The sequence below is a fragment of the Rhinoraja longicauda genome, chromosome 25 (assembly GCF_053455715.1).
Source record: "Rhinoraja longicauda isolate Sanriku21f chromosome 25, sRhiLon1.1, whole genome shotgun sequence".
Lineage (NCBI taxonomy): Eukaryota > Metazoa > Chordata > Chondrichthyes > Rajiformes > Arhynchobatidae > Rhinoraja > Rhinoraja longicauda.
The window spans coordinates 13,701,302-13,721,415 of NC_135977.1; the positions used below are offsets into that span (position 1 = coordinate 13,701,302).

Sequence of the window (20,114 nt, forward strand, 5' to 3'; positions counted from 1 at the left end):
ATTCAACAGCTCTACTTCCACCTCATTTTGAGATACGGTATCCCACAATGCTCACAACCTTTGGAGAGAAAATATTTGCCTCATCTCTGTATTAAAATGATGTATTTTCAAGGCCCATATGTGCTTAATTAACCTTGGGATGGGCAGGGAATGCTCTAAATGTGTACTAGCTTTGTCATAGTCAGACAACTGGCCTATGCCCATTTAGACTAATCCTACAATAATCTCTTCTTTATTCTCCCTGCACTCCCATCAACTCCCCACAGATTCTCTCACTTATTTACACCCTTGGGGCAATTCACAGCAGCCAAACGATCTGCGCGTTTTTAGGATGTGGGAGGAAATCGGAGAATCTGGGCAAACCCCACTGTCACAAGGAGAAGTTGCAAATTTCCCACAGAGAGAGCCTCAGGTCAGGATCGAACTTGGGTCTCTGGAGCGGTGAGGCAGAGGGTCCATTGTGACTGCAGCATCCGTAGCATTTCCCACAAATGCACAGAACTTAACAATGGTGAGGCTTTTGAACATTTGGCTTTGACACATCTGTAACAAAATCTTGAGATAAAACTAACTTGAGAGGTGTTATCTGTGTTTCCCATGAGATAATGTCTTCTTCTATCGATAAGAGGGTAATGAGAGGAATGAGTCAGGGTCAATAAAAGTGAGGCAAAGCATTCTGAAATTAAAAAATAGCAGTAATTCTAATTTCAATAGAACTAAGCTTGGTTCAGAGGGGGTCAATGCGAGTGGGAAGGGGATGAGAGAACGGGGAAGAGGGGAGCGGAAGGGATAAGGGGGGAAGGGAAGAAGATTGATAGAAAGCAGGGAGCGGGGGAGACTCTGAAAAGGGAGTGAAGGGAATGAGAAAGGGGAAGGATGGGGAGAAGGAGTGGTCCTGATGAGATTAGGGAGGAAGGGGGGAAGGAGCTGGTGATGGAGAGTGTAGAGAGAGAGGACGGGGAAGTGAAGGAGAGGCTAGAGAGAAGGCAGGTGAAAGGTGAGGAAGAGAGAGTTTCAGAGAAAAGCAACAACAAAACACTGAAAATGAAGAAGCAGCATTAAAGTTTCAGGTCGAGGACTTTCCATCAGAAATGGAAATGGTTAGAAAATTAACATAACTTAAGCAAGGACAGAGACGGGGAAGGTGGTAGAGGAGGAAAGAACAAAGGGACAAGGTGGCAATCGGGGGAAATTAAATGACAGAAGGGTTGATGGTGCAGAATGAAAGAGGATGGTAACGGGATAAGTAATGAAACAAAAGCTGAGACAAGGAGCGATGTAAATGAGAGGATAACAGCTCCCAGCGGCTGCTCCTGGGTGAGTGCAACGCTGAGCCTGATTTGCAACTATTTCCTGAAAATGAGTTTACGATGAGCTTCATTTGAATAGTGTGGGAAAGCAGGGGTGGAGAGATTAGAATGGAGAACTACAGAGATTACTGCCAGGTATATCATTGAGATAGCTGTTGAGATAAAGCTCACAGAGTAAACAGTATATATCTAGTAATTATAAATATGACAATAAATACAATGATGAGTACAAAACAGCAGAATGGTGTATGTTTGTGCAAGAAAGGTCTGCAGCTAAGTTTTAATAATAAGTATATGAACTAAATACCTCAGCAACGTCTATGAAACCACTACCAAATCCTTTCAATATCTTTTGGCCTCCACTAACATATTATTCAGAATTATTTTTACTGATGTTTAGTATCGGCGAAAGCCAATAATTTAGCCAGGATTTTAATAATACAGAGCCAATAGTGATAGGCCTCCAACTATCAAAGTTTATCAACCTAGCTGGGCTATCTCACTTTCGAATAAGGACGGTACAGCAGTTCTTAACACTTATTCACGCTGCTGTACTTTATCCAGAAGGAAGAGGGGTGTTTCAAAATGTCTATTTTAACAATCTCATTTTAGCCAGGTAGTCTCGGCTGGGTGTGACATTCTTTTCATGATGGCTTAAGGTCAATGAAGCCACAACCGGCAGCTTCCTCAGCCGCACCTGATAAAACCATCCCAGGCCCACACACCTTTCTCAGCCATGCCTGCCGATGCCACCACCACCACTTGTATTGCTGTATTGAGAACGTGGAGGGCAGGTAAGGCTTTGGTATAATGTTTCAACTGAAAAAGAGCACATCTGTCAGTGCAGTTCTTGCTCGACCTAAATTTCATTGCTGGGTTTCTACACATGAAATGCCATATATTACACTCGGTTACAGTGGACAATCGTCAATAACGGTCACCGGCACCCCCATGGTCCGTTATAATGAGGGTTTACTGTGTATACACAGTGAATGGTAAAACTAGGAAGTACTGAGGCACAGAGGAAACTTTGTGGTCATATCCAAGGATTACTGGTGGATAAGGTGTTGAAGAAGTGATATGGGAGGCGTGCCTTTATTAGCTGGGGAATAGAATATACAAGCAAGGTGATTATGGTACATTCAAGAGCAGATTCTACAGATTGGCCCCATTATTTAAAGAGGGAAAGACTAAATGGGAACTTTAAGATTAATTAGCCCGACATCAGCAGCTGTGAATGCTTGAAGCTATTATCACAGAAGTGATAACAAGGCACTGGGACAATAACAAGTTGGGCTGATTCAACATGGAAGCAAAATAATATTCGACAAACATGTAATAATTTTTTGAGATTGTAACTGAGAATAAATAAAGAAGAGCCAGTAGATGTGGTATTTTTGGATTTATAAGGTTCCACATGGAAGGTTGATTAAGAAGGTTAAATCGTTGGGTATTAATAGTGAGGTTGCAAGATGGATTCAACAATGGCTGAATGGGAGATACCAGAGGGTAACGGTTGACAATTGTATGTCAGGTTGGAGGCCAGTGTCTAGTGGAGTGCCCCAAGGATCTGTGTTGGGTCCACTGTTGTTTGTCATTTACATTAATGATCTGGATGATGGTGTGGCAAATTGGATTAGTAAATATGCAGATGATACTAAGATAGGTGGAGTAGTTGATAGTGAGGTAGATTTTCAAAGTCTACAGAGAGACTTGGGCCTTTTGGAAGGGTGGGCTGAAAGATGGCAGATGGAGTTTAATGCTGATAAGTGTGAGGTGCTGCATTTTGGTAGGACAAATCAAAATAGGACGTACAGGGTAAATGGTAGGGAATTGAGGAATGCAGTGGAACAGAGGGATCTGGGAATAACTGTGCATTGTTCCCTGAAGGTGGAATCTCATGTGGATAGGGTGGTGAAGAAGGCGTTTGGTATGCTTGCCTTTATAAATCAGAGCATCGAGTATAGAAGTTGGGATGTAATGTTGAAATTGTACAGGGCATTGGTGAGGCCGAATCTGGAGTATGGTGTGCAGTTCTGGTCGCCAAATTATAGGAAGGATGTCGACAAAATGGAGAGGGTACAGAGGAGATTTACTAGAATGTTGCCTGGGTTTCAGCACTTAGGCTATAGAGAGAGGTTGAACAGGTTGGGTCTTTATTCTTTGGAGCGTAGAAGGTTGAGGGGGGACTTGATAGAGGTTTTTAAAATTTTGAGAGGGACGGACAGAGTTGACGTGGGTAGGCTTTTCCCTTTGAGAGTGGGGAAGATTCCAACAAGGGGACATAGCTTCAGAATTGAGGGACAAAGGTTTAGGGGTAACATGAGGGGGAACTTCTTTACTCAGAGGGTTGTGGCTGTATGGAATGGACTTCCGGTGGAAGTGGTGGAGGCTGGCTCGATTTTATTATTTAAGAGTAAATTGGATAGGTATATGGATAGGAGGGGATTGGAGGGTTATGGTCTGAGTGCAGGTAGATGAGACTAGGTCAGGGAGAATGGTCGGCGTGGACTGGTAGGGCCGGACAGGCCTGTTTCCATGCTGTAGTTGTTATATGTTATATGTTATATGTTATAAGGTGCTCCACAGAAGTTATTAAACAGAACTGGAGTGCTTGTGATTATGAGTAGTGTTTTGGCATGGACAAGGATTGCTTAATGAATAAAAGGCAAAAGATAGCAATAAACAGATTATTTTCAGTTCAGGAAGTTGTGACTGGTGGGTGCTGCATGGTTTGGTGCTGGGGTTCCAGCCATTCACAATCTTTGTGGTGATTGAGAAGAGAATATCCAAGTTTGCTGATGATACAAGACTCAATAGACAATAGACAATAGGTGCAGGAGTAGGCCATTCGGCCCTTCGAGCCAGCACCACCATTCAATGTGATTATGGCTGATCATTCTCAATCAGTACCCCGTTCCTGCCTTCTCCCCATACCACCTGACTCCGCTATCCTTAAGAGCTCTATCTAGCTCTCTCTTGAATGCATTCAGAGAATTGGCCTCCACTGTCTTCTGAGGCAGAGAATTCCACAGATTAACAACACTCTGACTGAAAAAGTTTTTCCTCATCTCCGTTCTAAATGGCCTACCCCTTATTCTTAAACTGTGGCCCCTGTTTCTGGACCCCCCCACATTGGGAACATGTCTCCTGCCTCTAACATATCCAACCCCTTAATAATCTTATATGTTTCGATAAGACTCGGTGGGTGTTGGCCCGTACAGAGGATTTAGAGGGATTCAGGGGGATGTAGAATGGCCGTTGAATTAGGACATAATAGATGGAGTATAATGGCATAGGACTGAAAGATAAATATGGGAGTGGGAAGGCAGTTAAAATAATTAGCAACCAGGAGATCCGGTAAACCTTGGCAGATCAAGCGTGTCTTTGGGTAAAACTGTCGTCTAGTCTACATCCATCTCGCTGATATAAAGGAGGCCATATTGGGTGCACAGAATGCAGTTAATAGGGAGAGAGTAGGTGCTCTCTCTCACCAGAATGGGCTGTGGGGGTCCCTGAAAAGGATGTGACGTAGGAGGTATTGGGACAGGTGTTACATCTGCAGTTGCAGGGGAAAATACTTGGGGAGGGGGTGGTTTGGGTGAGGAGAGATAAGTGAACCAAGGAGTCGCAACTCACGAAGGCGCAGTCCTTGCTGAAGGTGGAAAAGGGTGGGGATGTGACATGGTGGGATCACGTTGGAGGTAACAAAAATGTTAGAGGATGATGTGTTAATGCAGAGGCTGGTGGAATGAAAGATAAGTACCATAGGAACTCTACCCTTCTTCCATCAGAGTGGAGGGGGAGCGAGAGCAGAACTATGGGATACAGAGGAGATGCGGGTGAGGGACCCATCCATTACATCGGGGGGGAAACCACGTTCACTAAAGAAAGACAACATCTCAGATGTCCTAGAATGGAAAGCCTCATCTTGGGAGCAGATGGAGAGGGAGAAATCTTGGGAGCAGATGGAGATGGAGCAGGTGGAGATGAGAAATTGAGAGTAGGGGATGCTGTCGTAGCAAGAGGCATGGTGGAAGGAGATGTAGTGCAGAAAATTGTCAGACTGTGGGTTTATAGTAGACATCAGGAGAGAGGTGTCAGAGATAGTCCAAATAAATTTGTGGGCAGGGTGGAAGTTAGTGGTAAAGTTAATGAAATCAACGAGTTCTACAATGAGTTTCGAGAGGACACTTCATCTGCTGTCCTTGAGTGGGGCCAGTCACAGGAGTAAGTTGAACCTCCCTGGTGCAACCTTTCAGAAACTGATTTCAGTAACCATTCAGTAGCAATTTCTCCAGTATTGGGAAGAGAGTTGCTAATGTATCGAATGCTGTGTTTGCAAAGGTCACACCTGCTGGGTTAAGTGGTAACAGCTGTGAGAACACTTGTGTGCGGTGCGTGACGCTGAAACTGTCAACACTCCTGACATCCTCATCGCTGATGCCCTCGGTCTTAACGCCCCGTTCTCAAACAGGGTGAGTGGCTTCAACACAATTAAAACAGCTCAGCCAGCCTCTGGTTAACACACTGGGGACCTGTTCCAATCCCACCACAGCAGCTGGGAAATTTAATATCAGCTAATATACAATCATCAAGTATTGACCTCCCTAAAATGACATAGGTGTGCTCCACCTTCCTCCCAAGTCCAAAAGACATGCAAGTTGTTTGATCAATGGTGGTTGTAAATTGTCCCACGTGTATGTATGGCAGAATTGATCAAAGGGTGAGGAGAATGGGTTGCAGGGAAATGGGATTGGTCCAATGAGGCTAGCATAGATCCAATGGCTTTCTGTGTTTTCTCCAATTAAAATGGGATTAACGTGGATGAAGGTGTTTGATTGTTGCTTCGACCCGATGGTCTGAAAGGCCTGTTTACGTGCTGTGTGACTCTAAGACTTTATTGTATCAATCTCTTTGAGTGGATTGTGCAAGAGCTTGGTTTGTGTTTCAAACTGCAGTCAGTATTGACCTCTAGTGGTTGTTTAGGGAAGGTGCAGTGAAGTCGACCTCTGAAGAGCAGGAGTTTAAATGTCAGGATCACCCTGGAATTCAAGGACAATTGGCAGTTTTCCTTCTTTCCTTTTTTTGTCTCTTCCACTTTCTATTGCAGCTCAGTGGAAGCTTATTCCCACTCTCTTGTTCGGAAGTACCATTGCCAGGGCACTCGCTCCTGCAGATCCGGACATGGGCAGCCTGTTTTGCTGATGCCATTATGCCTGTCTTCACTAGTCCATCTCCCACATGTTTCCACTAGTGGGAGAGTCTAGGACCAGAGGTCAGAGCCTCAAAATTAAAGGACGTTCCTTTAGGAAAGGAGATGAGAAGGAATTTCTTTAATCAGAGGGTGGTGAATCTGTGGAATTTGCAACAGAAGGCTGTGGAGGCCAAGTCAATGGATATTTTTAAAGCAGAGATAGATATATTCTTGATTAGTACGGGTGTCAGAGGTTATGGGGAGAAGACAGGAGAATGGGATTAGAGGGTGGGATAGATCAGCCATGATTGAATGGCGGAGTAGACTTGATAATGGCCTAATTCTGCTATTACTTATGACCCGCTGAGTTACTCCAGCACTTTGTGTCCAGTGTTTTCAATTCCTTGTTTGGACATATGCAAAGCAGGTCAGTAAAATGAAGGCAACAAGCAAACTGCAAACACTGGAACACTGAAACCACACCAGAGGAGGATGCAACTACTCAGCAGGTCAAGCAGTACCTGTGGACAGAGAAATAGAGTTCCCACTTCAGGCTGATGGCCCTGATAGGAATAAATAAATTGATGGAAACAATTGATCTCTTGTTTCCCTTTCATAGGTTCATTGACAGGAGCAAGTCTACACTGCCATTCAATCATGGCTGATCTATCTTTCCCTCTTAACCCCATTCTCTTGTCTTCTCCCCATAACCCCTGACACCTGTACTAATCAAGAATCTATCTATCACTGCTTTAAAAAGATCCATTGACGGCCTCCACAGCCTTCTGTGGCAATGAATTCCACAGATTCACCACCCTCTGACTAAAGAAATTCCTCCTCATCCCCTTCCTAAAGGAACGTCCTGTAATTCTGAGGCTGTGACCTCTGGTCCTAGATTCTCCCACTGGTGGAAACATCCTCTCCACATCCACCCTATCCCGGCCTTTCACTGTTCGGTACGTTTCAATGAGATCGCCCCACAGGTTATCAGGGGAGGTAATCCTTCAACTGCCAGAGGTAGGTCTAGTCATGAACTTTAATGAGCACAGGAGTCTGTTGTGTGTAGTGCGGCTGTCACGGCACAACGCAAACATTCTTCATAAGCACTTAATTCCCTATGGAAAGCTCTGAAATCATGGGTGATCTGGTGACAACGAATGCTCAGCCAAACAAAGAAACAGAACATTTCATAATACTTGCAATTACTGTTTTATTTCTATCCGAAACTATTACAAATTTTTTAAAAATCAATAAATTATTCTCATTGAAAAAATATCTCTTGAGGGTCTCAGTTGCGGGGACTGGAAGCTGGGACCCCAATGGTTGCACTCGCTTTGTATGATGATCTCTGAACTGCACTTGAGTGTAGTGGATGTACTTGTGTGTATGTTGGTACCCAGAGGAGGCGGCTTCATCTACGATTAGTTTTTGGAATGCCAGTAGTTTTATTTTATTTTTCGAGGAAGATAAAGGAAACTACGAGGATCTTAAAACAAAGGATGGTATTTTAAGCAGTGAAGTAGGGCGTTGTGCTTCAATTGATCTGCGGTGCTTCCATCAGAGGGGAGTGTACAAGCAATGTCTTGTCTCCAAGAGTTAAAACCTCTGCTGCTTATGCATAAAATGCCCAGAAAAAGACACAGACAGACAGTAAGATGATGGCATTAATGTTGACCACATTCCTCCAGAGGGGCAGCTCTGTGATGTCAGTCAGCTTCTTGTTTAGAATTTCCTCCTCTTCTTTGCTCATCTTCTGAGACTTCTGGCCGAACCCACAGAACAAGTTGTAGCCTTTCTTCCAGCACGATAAGTCCTGGGGCGCATCTGTGGTGACAAGAAAAGCCCAAGGAATGGGATGGGTTGTTGAAAGAAGAGGACATTCTGTCCCTCAGCCCTGCTGTTGGACCATGTACCTCACCCTCAATTACTCATCAGATCCATCACAACACCCACTGACTTCGCTTATGAAAACCCTCTGGTGAACTTAGCTTGGAACACTACTCGTGCCATTTTGGGGGAGATTCCCACCCTCCATGGAATGAAAAATATATATTTTCAGATTTCTCTTCTAAATGGGCCTGGCTCTTATTCGAAGACCCCCAGAGAAAGTTGTGCTTCCCTTCGTGCCGGAGGACAGAAGGTGCAGATGAAACTCCATGCTGTCCTCAAGGGAGTCAATCAAAGGACACTTGACTTATAAAGTATGTCCTCACATGAAAATCCTTCAGTGAATTACTCTGCACTGTCTTTGTTATAATGGGAAACAGGATAGGATGAAGCACCATCTTCACCCTAGGATACATCTCATTGAACTTTAGGCCCTTAATATAAAGTCAAAAAATAAATAAAATTATGTTAACATTGTCCCCCATTTCCTTTGAATAAATACAAATGAACAGAGGTGCAGATACCTACAGGCACACATTCTTTGTTTGGCTTCATAAGTTCATAAATTATAGGAGCAGAATTAGGCCATTTGGCCCATCAAGTCTACTCAATTCAATCATGGCTTTCCCTCTGAACCATTCTCCTGCTTTCTCCCATAACCGCTAACACCCTTACTAAACAAGAATCTATCAATCTCCACCTTAAAAATATCCATTGACTTGGCCACGGCCTTCTGTGGCAAAGAATTCCACAGATTCATCACCCTCTGACCAATGAAATTCCTCCTCACCTCTTTTTTAAAGAGGCTATGTGTTCTTTTATTCTGAAACTATGGCCTCTGGTCCTAGACTATCCCATCTGTGGGAATGCGCTACATTACCTTCATCAACTTCCATTTTGCTGTCCGTATCTTCGTTCTTCCAGTTGTCGAAGTCCAAGTCTTCACGTTCTTCTGTGCTGTTGCGCAGTGCCCAACACAGTCGGTGGAGCTGGAAGGCAGCAAGAGAGGCGAGGCTGTGAGGAAATGTTGTATCACTGATACAACAGCCACGGGCTCCAAAAAATGGAGGAAATGTTAAATGACAGAACATGCCTGCCATCATCTAAAACACATGTCAGGCTCAGACCACTGAACATCCAACACATTCCCAACGCACGTGTCCACGTGTGCTCAATAGCACTGACCACACCAAACATCCTGGATGCACTGACCATCACAACACATGACTCACAAACACACTGACCATTCCAAGCATCCTCAATGCAGTGAGCATCACAATAACCAACCTAAACACACTCATCACCAAAGACACATAGAACCTGCTGATCAGCCTGAGCTCACTGATGGTCTCAAACACACTGATGTTCTGAAATCCCCGGCGCAATAATCTCTCGGAGCTCAGCAACAATGCCAAACAAAGGCCCTGTGAAGAGGGAGAGGTGGCTGTACTGGAAGGGTTGAGACTCACGTGCTTATCCTCGATTGGCTTGGTCAGCAAGGAAATGATGATCACCAACAGGCAGGTGGCAACAAAGAGGATGATGGCGAAGTAGAGGTAGTGGATGCCACAGATGATGAGCGGGCAGTTGCTGGGACTCACACAGCTGCCCGTGCCGAAGACAAACTCAGGGATCATCCGAGATAAACCAATGGCCAGGCCAATAATCAACCCCCAAAATGCTCCCTGAAACAAAGAGACACAAGTGACTATACATGTGGAATCTGGAGCAACACCAGCATGTAGGTGGAACTCAGCGGGTCGAACAAATTGGAGGGCAACGAGGAGGTGGCGGGCTGATGGAGGGGTAACAAAAACTGGGGAAAGTACAAGGGACAGACAGATGCTCAGAAGTTTATAAAGAGGGGGCAGCATAGTGGCACAGGGTGGCACAGTGGCATTGTAGTAGAGTTGCTGCCTTACAGCGCATGAAACCCAGGTTCGATCCTGACTACAAGGTGCTGTCTTAACAGAGTTTTTACGTTCTCCTTGACCGCGTGGGTTTTCTCTGGGTGCTTTGGTTTCCTCCCACATTCAAAGATGTGCAGGTTTGTAAGTTAATTGGCTTCGGTAAAATTGTAAATTGTCCCTAGTGTGTAGGATAGTGTTAGTATACGGGATGATCGCTGGTTGGCATGTGCTCAGTGGGCAGAAAGGCCTGTTTCCGTGCTGAATCTCTAAAGTCTAAAATGTAAGAGGAACAATGCTGTGGGTAGATATTTCAACACCAGGGCTTTACCAGATTGGGAACCTATTTGTGGAATTCTCTGGCACAGAAGGCAGTGGAGACCAATTCACTGGATGAATTTAAAAGAGAATTAGATAGAGCTCCAGGGGCTGGCGGAATCAAAGGATATGGGGAGAAGGCAGGCACAGGTTACTGATTGTGGATGATCAGCCATGATCACAATGAATGGCGGTGCGTACAGGCTCAAAGGGCCAAATGGCCTTCTCCGGCACCTATTTTCTATATCTATATATCAATGAAAGTGGAGAGCACAGGACTCGGGGGAGAGGATGAGATTGAATGCCTGCTATGAAAATCTAACACTAAGCTTCAGTTCATAACGAAGTTCAACTGGTGAAGGAATTTACATGGGGAAAACCTGAAGTCTACCCAACGTCCTCAAAGTGTGGTGCTGAACCTGTAAAAAAAATTGGTAAAGGGTAAATAAAAAAGGACGTATCTGGAAAAGTTAAACAGCTTACCTTTTCATTGATACGCTTAACGAAGATGCCCAACAGGAAGACCGAGGCTATAGGGGGTCCCAGGTAGCTGGTGATGGACTGGATATAGTCAAAGAGCTTCCCGCTCTGTGCCGTCTGTACGATCGGGATCCAGGCTATGCTGATGGCAATCAGGACCAAGGTGAAGATCCTGAGAACACAACAGTTTCAGACCAGGGAGAGAAAAGCCTTTCCGCCCTCATCCATTCTCGCCTCTCAGCAACACAACAGGAACGACCACCAAGGACAACGTGGTCGGAACTAATACCAAGCAGTTGCTGATGGTCCCGTCAAACCCCACACTAAGCAGTGTCAGTCAGCCCATGGCCCAAGCACACCTTGTTCAGTGACCTCCTCCTGCCACTGGTTCATCTCAGCCCCAGCACTGCGTGGCATCTCAAGCTGCCCAAGTATACAAGCTTGTCAGATACCTTCTGCCAGTGCCATCGCCAGGCAGCCCCCTCTCTGTGGGCAAAGTTACCCCAGGGTGCCCCTTGCGACAAGGCACAATTCAATGTACACGAATGTGGAGCGAAGAACTTCCACTCACTAGCATGCAAGGACATTGCCTCCAGTCAATCTGGCGAGGGTCAAACGCGACAGGTTGCAATGTTTAAAAGTACAAAGAAACAACTGCAGGTGCTGGTTAATACACAACATAGACTCAAAGTGTGGGAGTAACTCAACTGGTCAGGCAGCATGTCTGGAGAACATGAACAGGTGACACTTCAGGTTGATACTTCAGATTGGAGAAGGGTCCCGACCAGAAATGTCAGCTATCCATGTTCTCCAGAGATGCTGCCTGACCTGCTGACTTACTCCAGCACTTTGTGTCGTCAGGTTGCAATGGACACTTGGTTACGTCAATCTTTGCATCAGCCAAAGCAGGGATTAAGCTCCCATGCAAGGCTGACCACAGAGGTCACTTGCTATATATAGCGTGACTACCATTTGGACTAGAGAACACCCAGTCTATAATGTGGCCTTGGGTGCTTGGTAATTGGGCCAATCTGTTGCCTCTGACCCCAAGATGCTGCTGCATGGCTGACATCCTTTAGTCAGTGTAAATGGGCAAAAGGTTCAGCATGGAGAAGGTGGGCTGAAGGGCCTGTTTCTGTGCTGCACTCCGTGAACCGTGACGCTTGGACAGTTTTGTTCTTACAGGATAGCAGTAAAATCTCTGCTCTCCGCCAACTCCACTTCCGACCAGCTTCAGACCGTTTTAAAGGTGATCAAGGGACACTTACAACACTTATTGTGTTGTTGGCAGTAAGTGCTGTACCGCCAACAACACAGCACTTACAAAGAGAAAGGCCAAAGGCACGCAGGGGAGAGCATGAGCAGACACCACATTCACCTGTGGTCTCCACTGACCTGGGAACCAACCCACAGGGGGTCAGTTACACTTCGGTTGAGGTCTAAAGTGAGGACCCAACAAACAGGCAGGACCATTGTATCAAGTACTGTGTGCAGTTTTGGTCTCCAAATTTGAGGAAGGATACTCTTGCTATTGAGGGAGTGCAGCGTAGGTTTACTAGGTTAATTCCCGGAATGGCGGGACTGTCATATGTTGAAAGACTGGAGCGGCTAGGCTTGTATACACTGGAATTTAGAAGGATGAGAGGGGATCTTATCGAAACATATAAGATTATTAAGGGGTTGGACACGTTAGAGGCAGGAAACATGTTCTCAATGTTGGGGGAGTCCAGAACCAGGGGCCACAGTTTAAGAATAAGGGGTAGGCCATTTAGAACGGAGATGAGGAAAAATGTTTTCAGTCAGAGAGTTGTAAATCTGTGGAATTCACTGCCTCAGAAGGCAGTGGAGGCCAATTCTCTGAATGCATTCAAGAGAGATCTAGATAGAGCTCTTAAGGATAGCGGAAATAGACAATAGATGCAGGAGGAGGCCATTCGGCCCTTCGAGCCAGCACCGCCATTCAATGTGATCATGGCTGATCATTCTCAATCAGTACCCCGTTCCTGCCTTCTCCCCATACCCCCTGACTCCGCTATCCAGTCAGGGGGTACGGGGAGAAGGCAGGAATGGGGTCCTGATTGAGAATGATCAGCCATGATCACATTGAATGGTGGTGCTGGCTCGAAGGGCTGATTGGCCTACTCCTAGGTTGTCTATAATCTATAAAGTTCAAAGGAAGGGAAAGTTGGCTAGCTAATTCATATTTAATTCCCTGGTTCCCCGGGTATGGTGCTCAGTAATCATACACCAGTGTACTCCAGGTGACTGTGTATTTCTATGGGGCCAGGGACAGGCAGTGAAACAGTGGAGGGGTATGGAAACATTGTTTTGCACCTTCCCCATGCAACCGTTTCTCTAAACATTTCCCTTTAATACTGCAAGTATATTTTCTTCCTCAGTTCGGGGATCTGGTTGTTATGTAATAATAATATGTAATATATTCCTTTATTCGTCCCACACCGGGGAAATTTACAGTGTTACAGCAGCAAAGTGGATAGCAACAGAGCAAGAGATCATTCATTATAAATAAAAGATACATACATTGTCATCAGTTTTCTGTGTGTTCTTAGCTGTTATTGTTGACTCGTCTGCTGGGAGCAGTGCTGGTTGTGCAGTCTCACAGCAGCCAGAAGGAAGGACCTCCTATATATCTCCTTCACGCACTTGGGGTGAAGGAGTCTGTCACTGAAGGAGCTACTCAGTGCAGTGACAGTGTCCTACATGGGGTGGGAGTCGTTGTCCAGCAGCGATGTTAGTTTTGCCATCATCCTCCTCTCTCCCACCACCTGCACCGAGTCGAGGGGGCAACCCAGGACAGAGCTGGCCTTCCTGACCAGCTTATCGAGTCTCTTCCCTTCCGCCGCTGAGATACTGCTGCTCCAGCAGACCACTCCATAGAAGATGGCCGATGCAACCACTGTGTCGCAGAAGGTCCTTAGGAGTGCCCCCTGCACTCCAAAGGACCTGAGTCTCCTTAGCAGATAAAGTCTGCTCTGGCCCTTTCTGTATTCCGCATCGGTGTTTTCAGTCCAGTCCAGTTTATTGTTGAGGTAGACACCCAGGTACTTATAAGAATCCAACCTCTCGCTGTCCATTCCCTGGATGTTCACCGGTGTCGGGGGGACCCGGCTGCACCTGCGGAAATCTACCACCATCTCCATGGTTTTCCCCACGTTGATCCGGAGGCAGTTCCGCTGGCACCAGTCCACAAACTCCTTGATCAGTTCTCTGTACGCCCTGTCCTCGTCACCCGTGATGGGGCCGACGATGGCAGAGTCGTCAGAAAACTTCTGTAGATAGGAGTCTGCAGAGCTGTGCCTGAAGTCCGCAGTGTACAGGGTGAACAAGAATGGCGCTAGCACTGTTCCCTGCGGAACCCCAGTTATGGCGAAGTTCGCAGCGGGTGGAGAGTCTCCTTACCTCCCTGCTAACATCAGTTCTTTCTCTGTGGACATGGGCCTGATCCTGGTCCAGATGTCCATGGTGAAGAGCGTGCTGGCGCTGTTAAAGATGGACGTCAGCGAGCTCATCAGGGACGCCAGCATCACGGACAGCATCAAACCACGCAGGCCTGGCAAAGACACGGCAGCTTAGGTGGAAGCTCATCACCCAACGGTCCATCGTTTGGCAATGAATCTACCTTAGAGCACGAGGCCATACATAGTCAATTGTACTGATCATTGTTAATACCGTTCCACATTCATTGGGGAAGCCTCAGTGATCCGACAGAGGTAGAACATGGCCTCACCTGTCGTGGATCATGTAGACTTGGATCTGTTCATTTCTATTGTAACGTGGGATGACTGGAGATTTTGGGCTGTATTGCACTTTGTTCATAGATTTCACAAGATAATGTATCTCGTGAAGACACAATAGACACAATAAACTCTGTGGGTCAGGCGACATCTGTGAGAGGAAATGAGCAGATGTGTTTCGGGTGGGGACCCATCTTCAGATTGAGGTCTCCAGGGCTTTGTCTTTTGCATGTGATCTCCTGGACTGGTTCAGTCACCTGAAGGAGGAAGGGTCAGGGAGAATATTCCAGGGTCAATGTGATCTTCCTTTTGCCACTAGCTGGAGTGTACACAGTGGGTTACTGGGAGGGCAGTGGGTGATGGTGAAGGGTGAGTGTTGTGATGGTCCAGCTCGTGTACACTGCGAGGGTGGTTGAACCAAACACCAGTTTCTTCTGTACATTCCTCCGACTACTGCCACAGAACTGGAGCAAAAAGGGGCAGCACTTTTCCATGGCATCAATACCAAGGTTCCCATCAGATCTTCCACTGCAGGGAGTGGGCAAACAGTGTCCAGAAACTCAGCCCCGGCCTTTAAAGCTCACCAACTCTGCAGCCGATTATTGTTCGGTGCTTAATTTCTTTGTGTTTTTGAGCAGCAGCACAAACTTCACAATAGACAAGGAGCACACGGAAGATTTGTCACTTTGACATTGATTGGATTTTGCTGCTTCACAAGTCTGGCCCTCCAGCGTTGAAGTGGTCTAGGTCTCGGGCACTGATGATGTCTTTGCTTGGTGTGAGAGAGGGGCCGGGGGTCAGAACCACCGCCATCGCTTAGTGACAATGTCTCAGCAAACACACATATCAAACCTGGAGGAACCCAGGTGAACCAGGTCCCCAGGTGAACTCCAGGTCCTCAGGTGAACCCACATGTCCAACCTGGAGTCTCCCTGGTGGGGATGCTTCAGAGAACATCAGGCAGGGGATAAGGACAATGATCTCTCTGCAAGTGAGGACATTGGTCGGGTGGATTGTCCTACAGTGACCAAGTGCAACAACAAGGTGGAAGATTTTGCTCCAACAAACATCGCCCGGTCATTCCTATTCTATGTAATTGAAGGTGGGTACTCACCGGCTGGCATTAGCCTCACCACCAGCGTAGGATAGGCAATGTTGCTGCATCCAACCTCCGTGTCACAGTGCTGCTTGCAAAGGCTGGGAACCACACACGCTATGGTATCTGGCAGGTACAAAGACACAGCCATCAGCTTCAAATCCATCCACACAGCTTCAAGAAGGAATGCCAATTTGTCTTTGGAACTTAGAGATACTGAGCAGAAACAGGCCCTTTGGCCCACCGAGTCCGCGCCGACCAGCGATCACCCCGTATACTAGCACAATCCTACACACGACAATGTACAATTTACAGAAGCCAATTAACCTACAAACCTATATGTCTTTGGAGCGTGGGCAGAACCCAGAGCACCCGGAGAAAACCCACATGGTCACAAGGAGAATGTGCAAATTCCGTACAGACAGCACCCATAGTCATGATCGAACCCGGGTCTATGGCACTGCACGGCAGCAACTCTACCACTGCCCCACACTTACTTTACACACTGACAGGACATAAAAATATCATGGTTAAATACTCGGATTGAAGTGCGATCACCACTTCATATATGGAAACCAATCAGCTAAGCAGGGTCTCGACCCGAAACGTCACCCAATCTTTCTATCCAGAGATGCTGCCTGTCAAGCTGGGTTGCTCCAGCTTTTTGTGTCTATCTTCAACTAAGCACAATATGGTCCACAATGAAAGTTTGGACAGTGACCAGATCATGTTGGTTGAGGGATGGTGTTCAAAGGTTCAAAGGTCTGTTTATTGTCATGTGTACCAATTAAGGTACAGTGAAACTCGAATTAAAAGCAACAAGACACACAACTACATAAAAGTTAACATAAGGATCCACCACAGCGGATTACCCACATTCCTCACTGTGATGGAAGGCAATAAAATCTAATCTTCTTCTTCTTTATTGACCGATGTTGGTCGGAATGGTGGGTGATCTTCCCTGGTGTGGCATACATCACATTGATCATATCGGCTTAGGCAAGGGAGAAAAACTCCCCCCTTAATGAGGGAGTGAAGGCAAGGAAGGGGGGTTGGTTTATGTGATGGTCTGGGCTGCATCCATAATTCTCCGCAATTTCTTGCGGTCTTGGATGGAGTTGTTCCCAAACCATGCTGTGATGAATCCCGATAAAATACTTTCTACGGAGCATCTGTAGAAGTTGGTGAGAGTTGTTGGTGACATGCCGAACTCCCTGTGCCTTCTAAGGAAGTAGAGGCATTGGCGTGCTTTACTAATGAACTAAACGTTCGGAGTATATTCAACCAGAATTTAACAACTCCACAGCATCTGATTAACGACAAAAGTGCCACCACTAAGGGAGGATTTGCCAACTGAAGGAGAAAGCTAGGATAGAAGCAGCAGGAAGTTGGACAGGTTGCTCCTGTGAGCAGACACTGACTGTACTCAGGAGATCCCCTGACCTGTGTATAGGATCCGACTGATCATTCCAGGGAAGACCATGAGGTACATGGGCAGGAGCTTGAGGTAGCCACAGAGGATACAGCCAGCCTTGACATGGCTCATGTTTTTCGCAGAGAGGCAGCGTTGAACAATTACCTGTGGGGGGACAGAAAAACAAAAACTCTGAATGAGGTCTTCAAAGATATCCTCAGCCAGCGGCTCATTTGGTAGCTGCCGTGATGGGCGGTGTGATGTGCTTTTGGTTGATATACTTATGTGGTTGGATGGTCATGAATTCAAATCGCCTTGGATAGGCCTGAACTTCCATTCTCTGCCTTCCTGAAGGGATTCATTTCGGGAAAACTTTCAATCAGCAAATCTTCATTCGTCTGCCTAATTGCATTAGGCCTACTTTGGTGCAGTGAATTCCTATGGGAAGGGAGTCTAATGCTCTTTGTTATAGTGAAGAATACCTCCATAAACCAATGACACGTTTAGTTTAGAGAGACAGAGCGGAAACAGGCCCTTGGGGCCTTCAAGTCTGCGCCGACCAGCAATGCCCACACACATGCACTCTACTCCACACTAGGGACAATTTACATTTTGTACCACAGTCAATTAACCTACAAACCTGTACGTTTTTGGAATGTGGGATGAAGTCAGAGACCCCAGAGAAAACCCACATGGTCACGGGGAGAACATACAAACTCCACACAGACAGCACCTACAGTTAGGATCAAACCCGGGTCTCTGGCACTGTAACCTGCCATGCAGCCCCCACGCTCAAAATGTCAACACTGTCATTCTGTGGAATAGCTGGTGAGTTATCTGCCAATATCGGTCAATTGGGCTGCACTCCTGAGCTCTGCAGGGAAATAGGTTTAGATGCAGAAGGATGGGAGCCTGATTGTTGGCCAATCAATGCTTGCCAACTCACTGGGGGCTAAAACTGTTTGCGGTGCACCACTGCAAAACGGCTTCGTGAAGTCTGATGCTTTGAGAAAAAGATCACGTATTTGTGCAGGTTGCCATGGATACCGTAGGTCCTCAATAAAATGCTCAAAGATGTTAGTCTTTAGTAAGGTTTCAATTCACTGTATGGCAAAAGTACTTTTCAAGAAAACATGTACAGTAAGCTCTCATTATAATGGACCACAGGGAGGGAATGGTGACAGTTATTGCCAATTGTCCACTGTAATTGAGTAAGGTATTCTTATTGTATAAGCAGTAGAAACAAACAATTGCAGTTGCTGGCTAATACACTAAAGGACACAAAGTGCTGGAGTAACTCAGCGGGTCAGGCAGCGTCTCTGGAGAACATGGTGACATTCTGGATAGGTGACGTTTTGGGTCGAGACCCTACTTCAGTCTCTCGGTCTGAATCTGTGGAACTCTCTGCCTCAGAAGGCAGAGGAGGCCAATTCTCTGAATGCATTCAAGAGAGAGCCAGATAGAGCTGTTAAGGATAACGGAGTCAGGGGGTACGGGGAAAAGCAGGAACATGGTACTGATTGAGAATGATCAGCCATGATCACATTGAATGGTGGTGCTGGCTCGAAGGGCTGAATGGCCTACTCCTGCACCTATTGTCTAACTGGGCCTGAAATCCAGGTGAGTTGACGGCCCGGTTTGCTGGCGGCTGGGGGAGAGGTGAGGATCGGTGGAGTCAATGGTCATGGCTGGCAGGTGGCCGCAGTGCAGGCAAGGGTTGGCGGTGGCAGTGGTGGCAGCGGTTGTGGCTTGGATGCGCTGCGAGCTGGAGATGGCAATGGGAACCGCTGGGGATGCAAGCAGCCGGGGAGGCTGTGCGAGCCGGGAGCGGCCATCGGTAGGTCAGTCTGCTATAACCAAAATCTGTGATAAAGAGGTACAATAGACAATAGGTGAAGGAGGAGGCCATTCAGCCCTTTGAGCCAGCACCGCCATTCAATGTGATCATGGCTGATCATTCTCAATCAATACCCCGTTCCTGCCTTCTCCCCATACCCCCTGACTCCGCTATCCTTAAGAGCTCTATCTAGCTCTCTCTTGAATGCATTCAGAGAATTGGCCTCCACTGCCTTCTGAGGCAGAGAATTCCACAGATTCACAACTCTCTGACTGAATTTTTTTTTCCTCATCTCAGTTCTAAATGGCCCACCCCTTATTCTTAAACTGTGGCCCCTTGTTCTGGACTCCCCCAAGATTGGGAACATGTTTCCTGCCTGTACAGAGAAACAAGGTTTCTCTGTACTTAACAGTATAAAAATATGCAGTTGTTTGATAGGAAATCTTTCTGGTCTGAAGTGATCTCACCATGAATGGCAAGCTAATATGCCTCTAAAATACTGCAATAAAACAATAGAGGACTTCAGATCCCAGTCGGACACAAACTCACATGGCAGGATCGCCGTCGGACAGCGGTGCTGACCCGCCACAAGAGGCAGCAGTGAGCAGGTGTCATGAGCTCAGGTTATAGACAAAGAAACAGTGTGAAAGAAGTGGCCCCTGAAGTTACTCCACCATCTCATTAGATCACGGGTGATCTGATTATAACCTCAACTTCCTACTGTCTATTCATAGGTTCGTAAGTGATAGGAGCAGAATTAGGCCATTCGGCCCATCGTCTATTCTGCCATTCAATCATGGCTGATCTATCTTTCCCTCTTGAACCCATTCTCGTGCTGCTCCCAAGGCGCTGTTAGCCAGTATGTTCCAAGGGCGGCAGAGTGGAGCAGCAGTAGAACTGCTGACTTTTAGCG

At 46.5% G+C, this 20,114-nt stretch overlaps 1 protein-coding gene across 1 annotated transcript in view; it reads right to left on the minus strand.

Annotated features, from left to right (window-relative positions):
• Window positions 1-7,774: 7,774 nt before the first annotated feature.
• Window positions 7,775-20,114, minus strand: part of LOC144605761 (sodium/glucose cotransporter 1-like) — a 36,628-nt gene continuing 24,288 nt past the window's right edge. Inside the window, exons 8-14 of the mRNA XM_078421284.1 lie at window positions 17,394-17,529; window positions 15,969-16,076; window positions 14,520-14,670; window positions 11,103-11,271; window positions 9,864-10,079; window positions 9,275-9,383; window positions 7,775-8,331 (exon numbers count right to left, since the gene is read on the minus strand). Of these exons, the coding sequence (XP_078277410.1) occupies window positions 8,120-8,331; window positions 9,275-9,383; window positions 9,864-10,079; window positions 11,103-11,271; window positions 14,520-14,670; window positions 15,969-16,076; window positions 17,394-17,529 (1,101 nt within the window). The 3' untranslated portion in view covers window positions 7,775-8,119. The remainder of the gene's footprint in view (window positions 8,332-9,274; window positions 9,384-9,863; window positions 10,080-11,102; window positions 11,272-14,519; window positions 14,671-15,968; window positions 16,077-17,393; window positions 17,530-20,114) is intronic.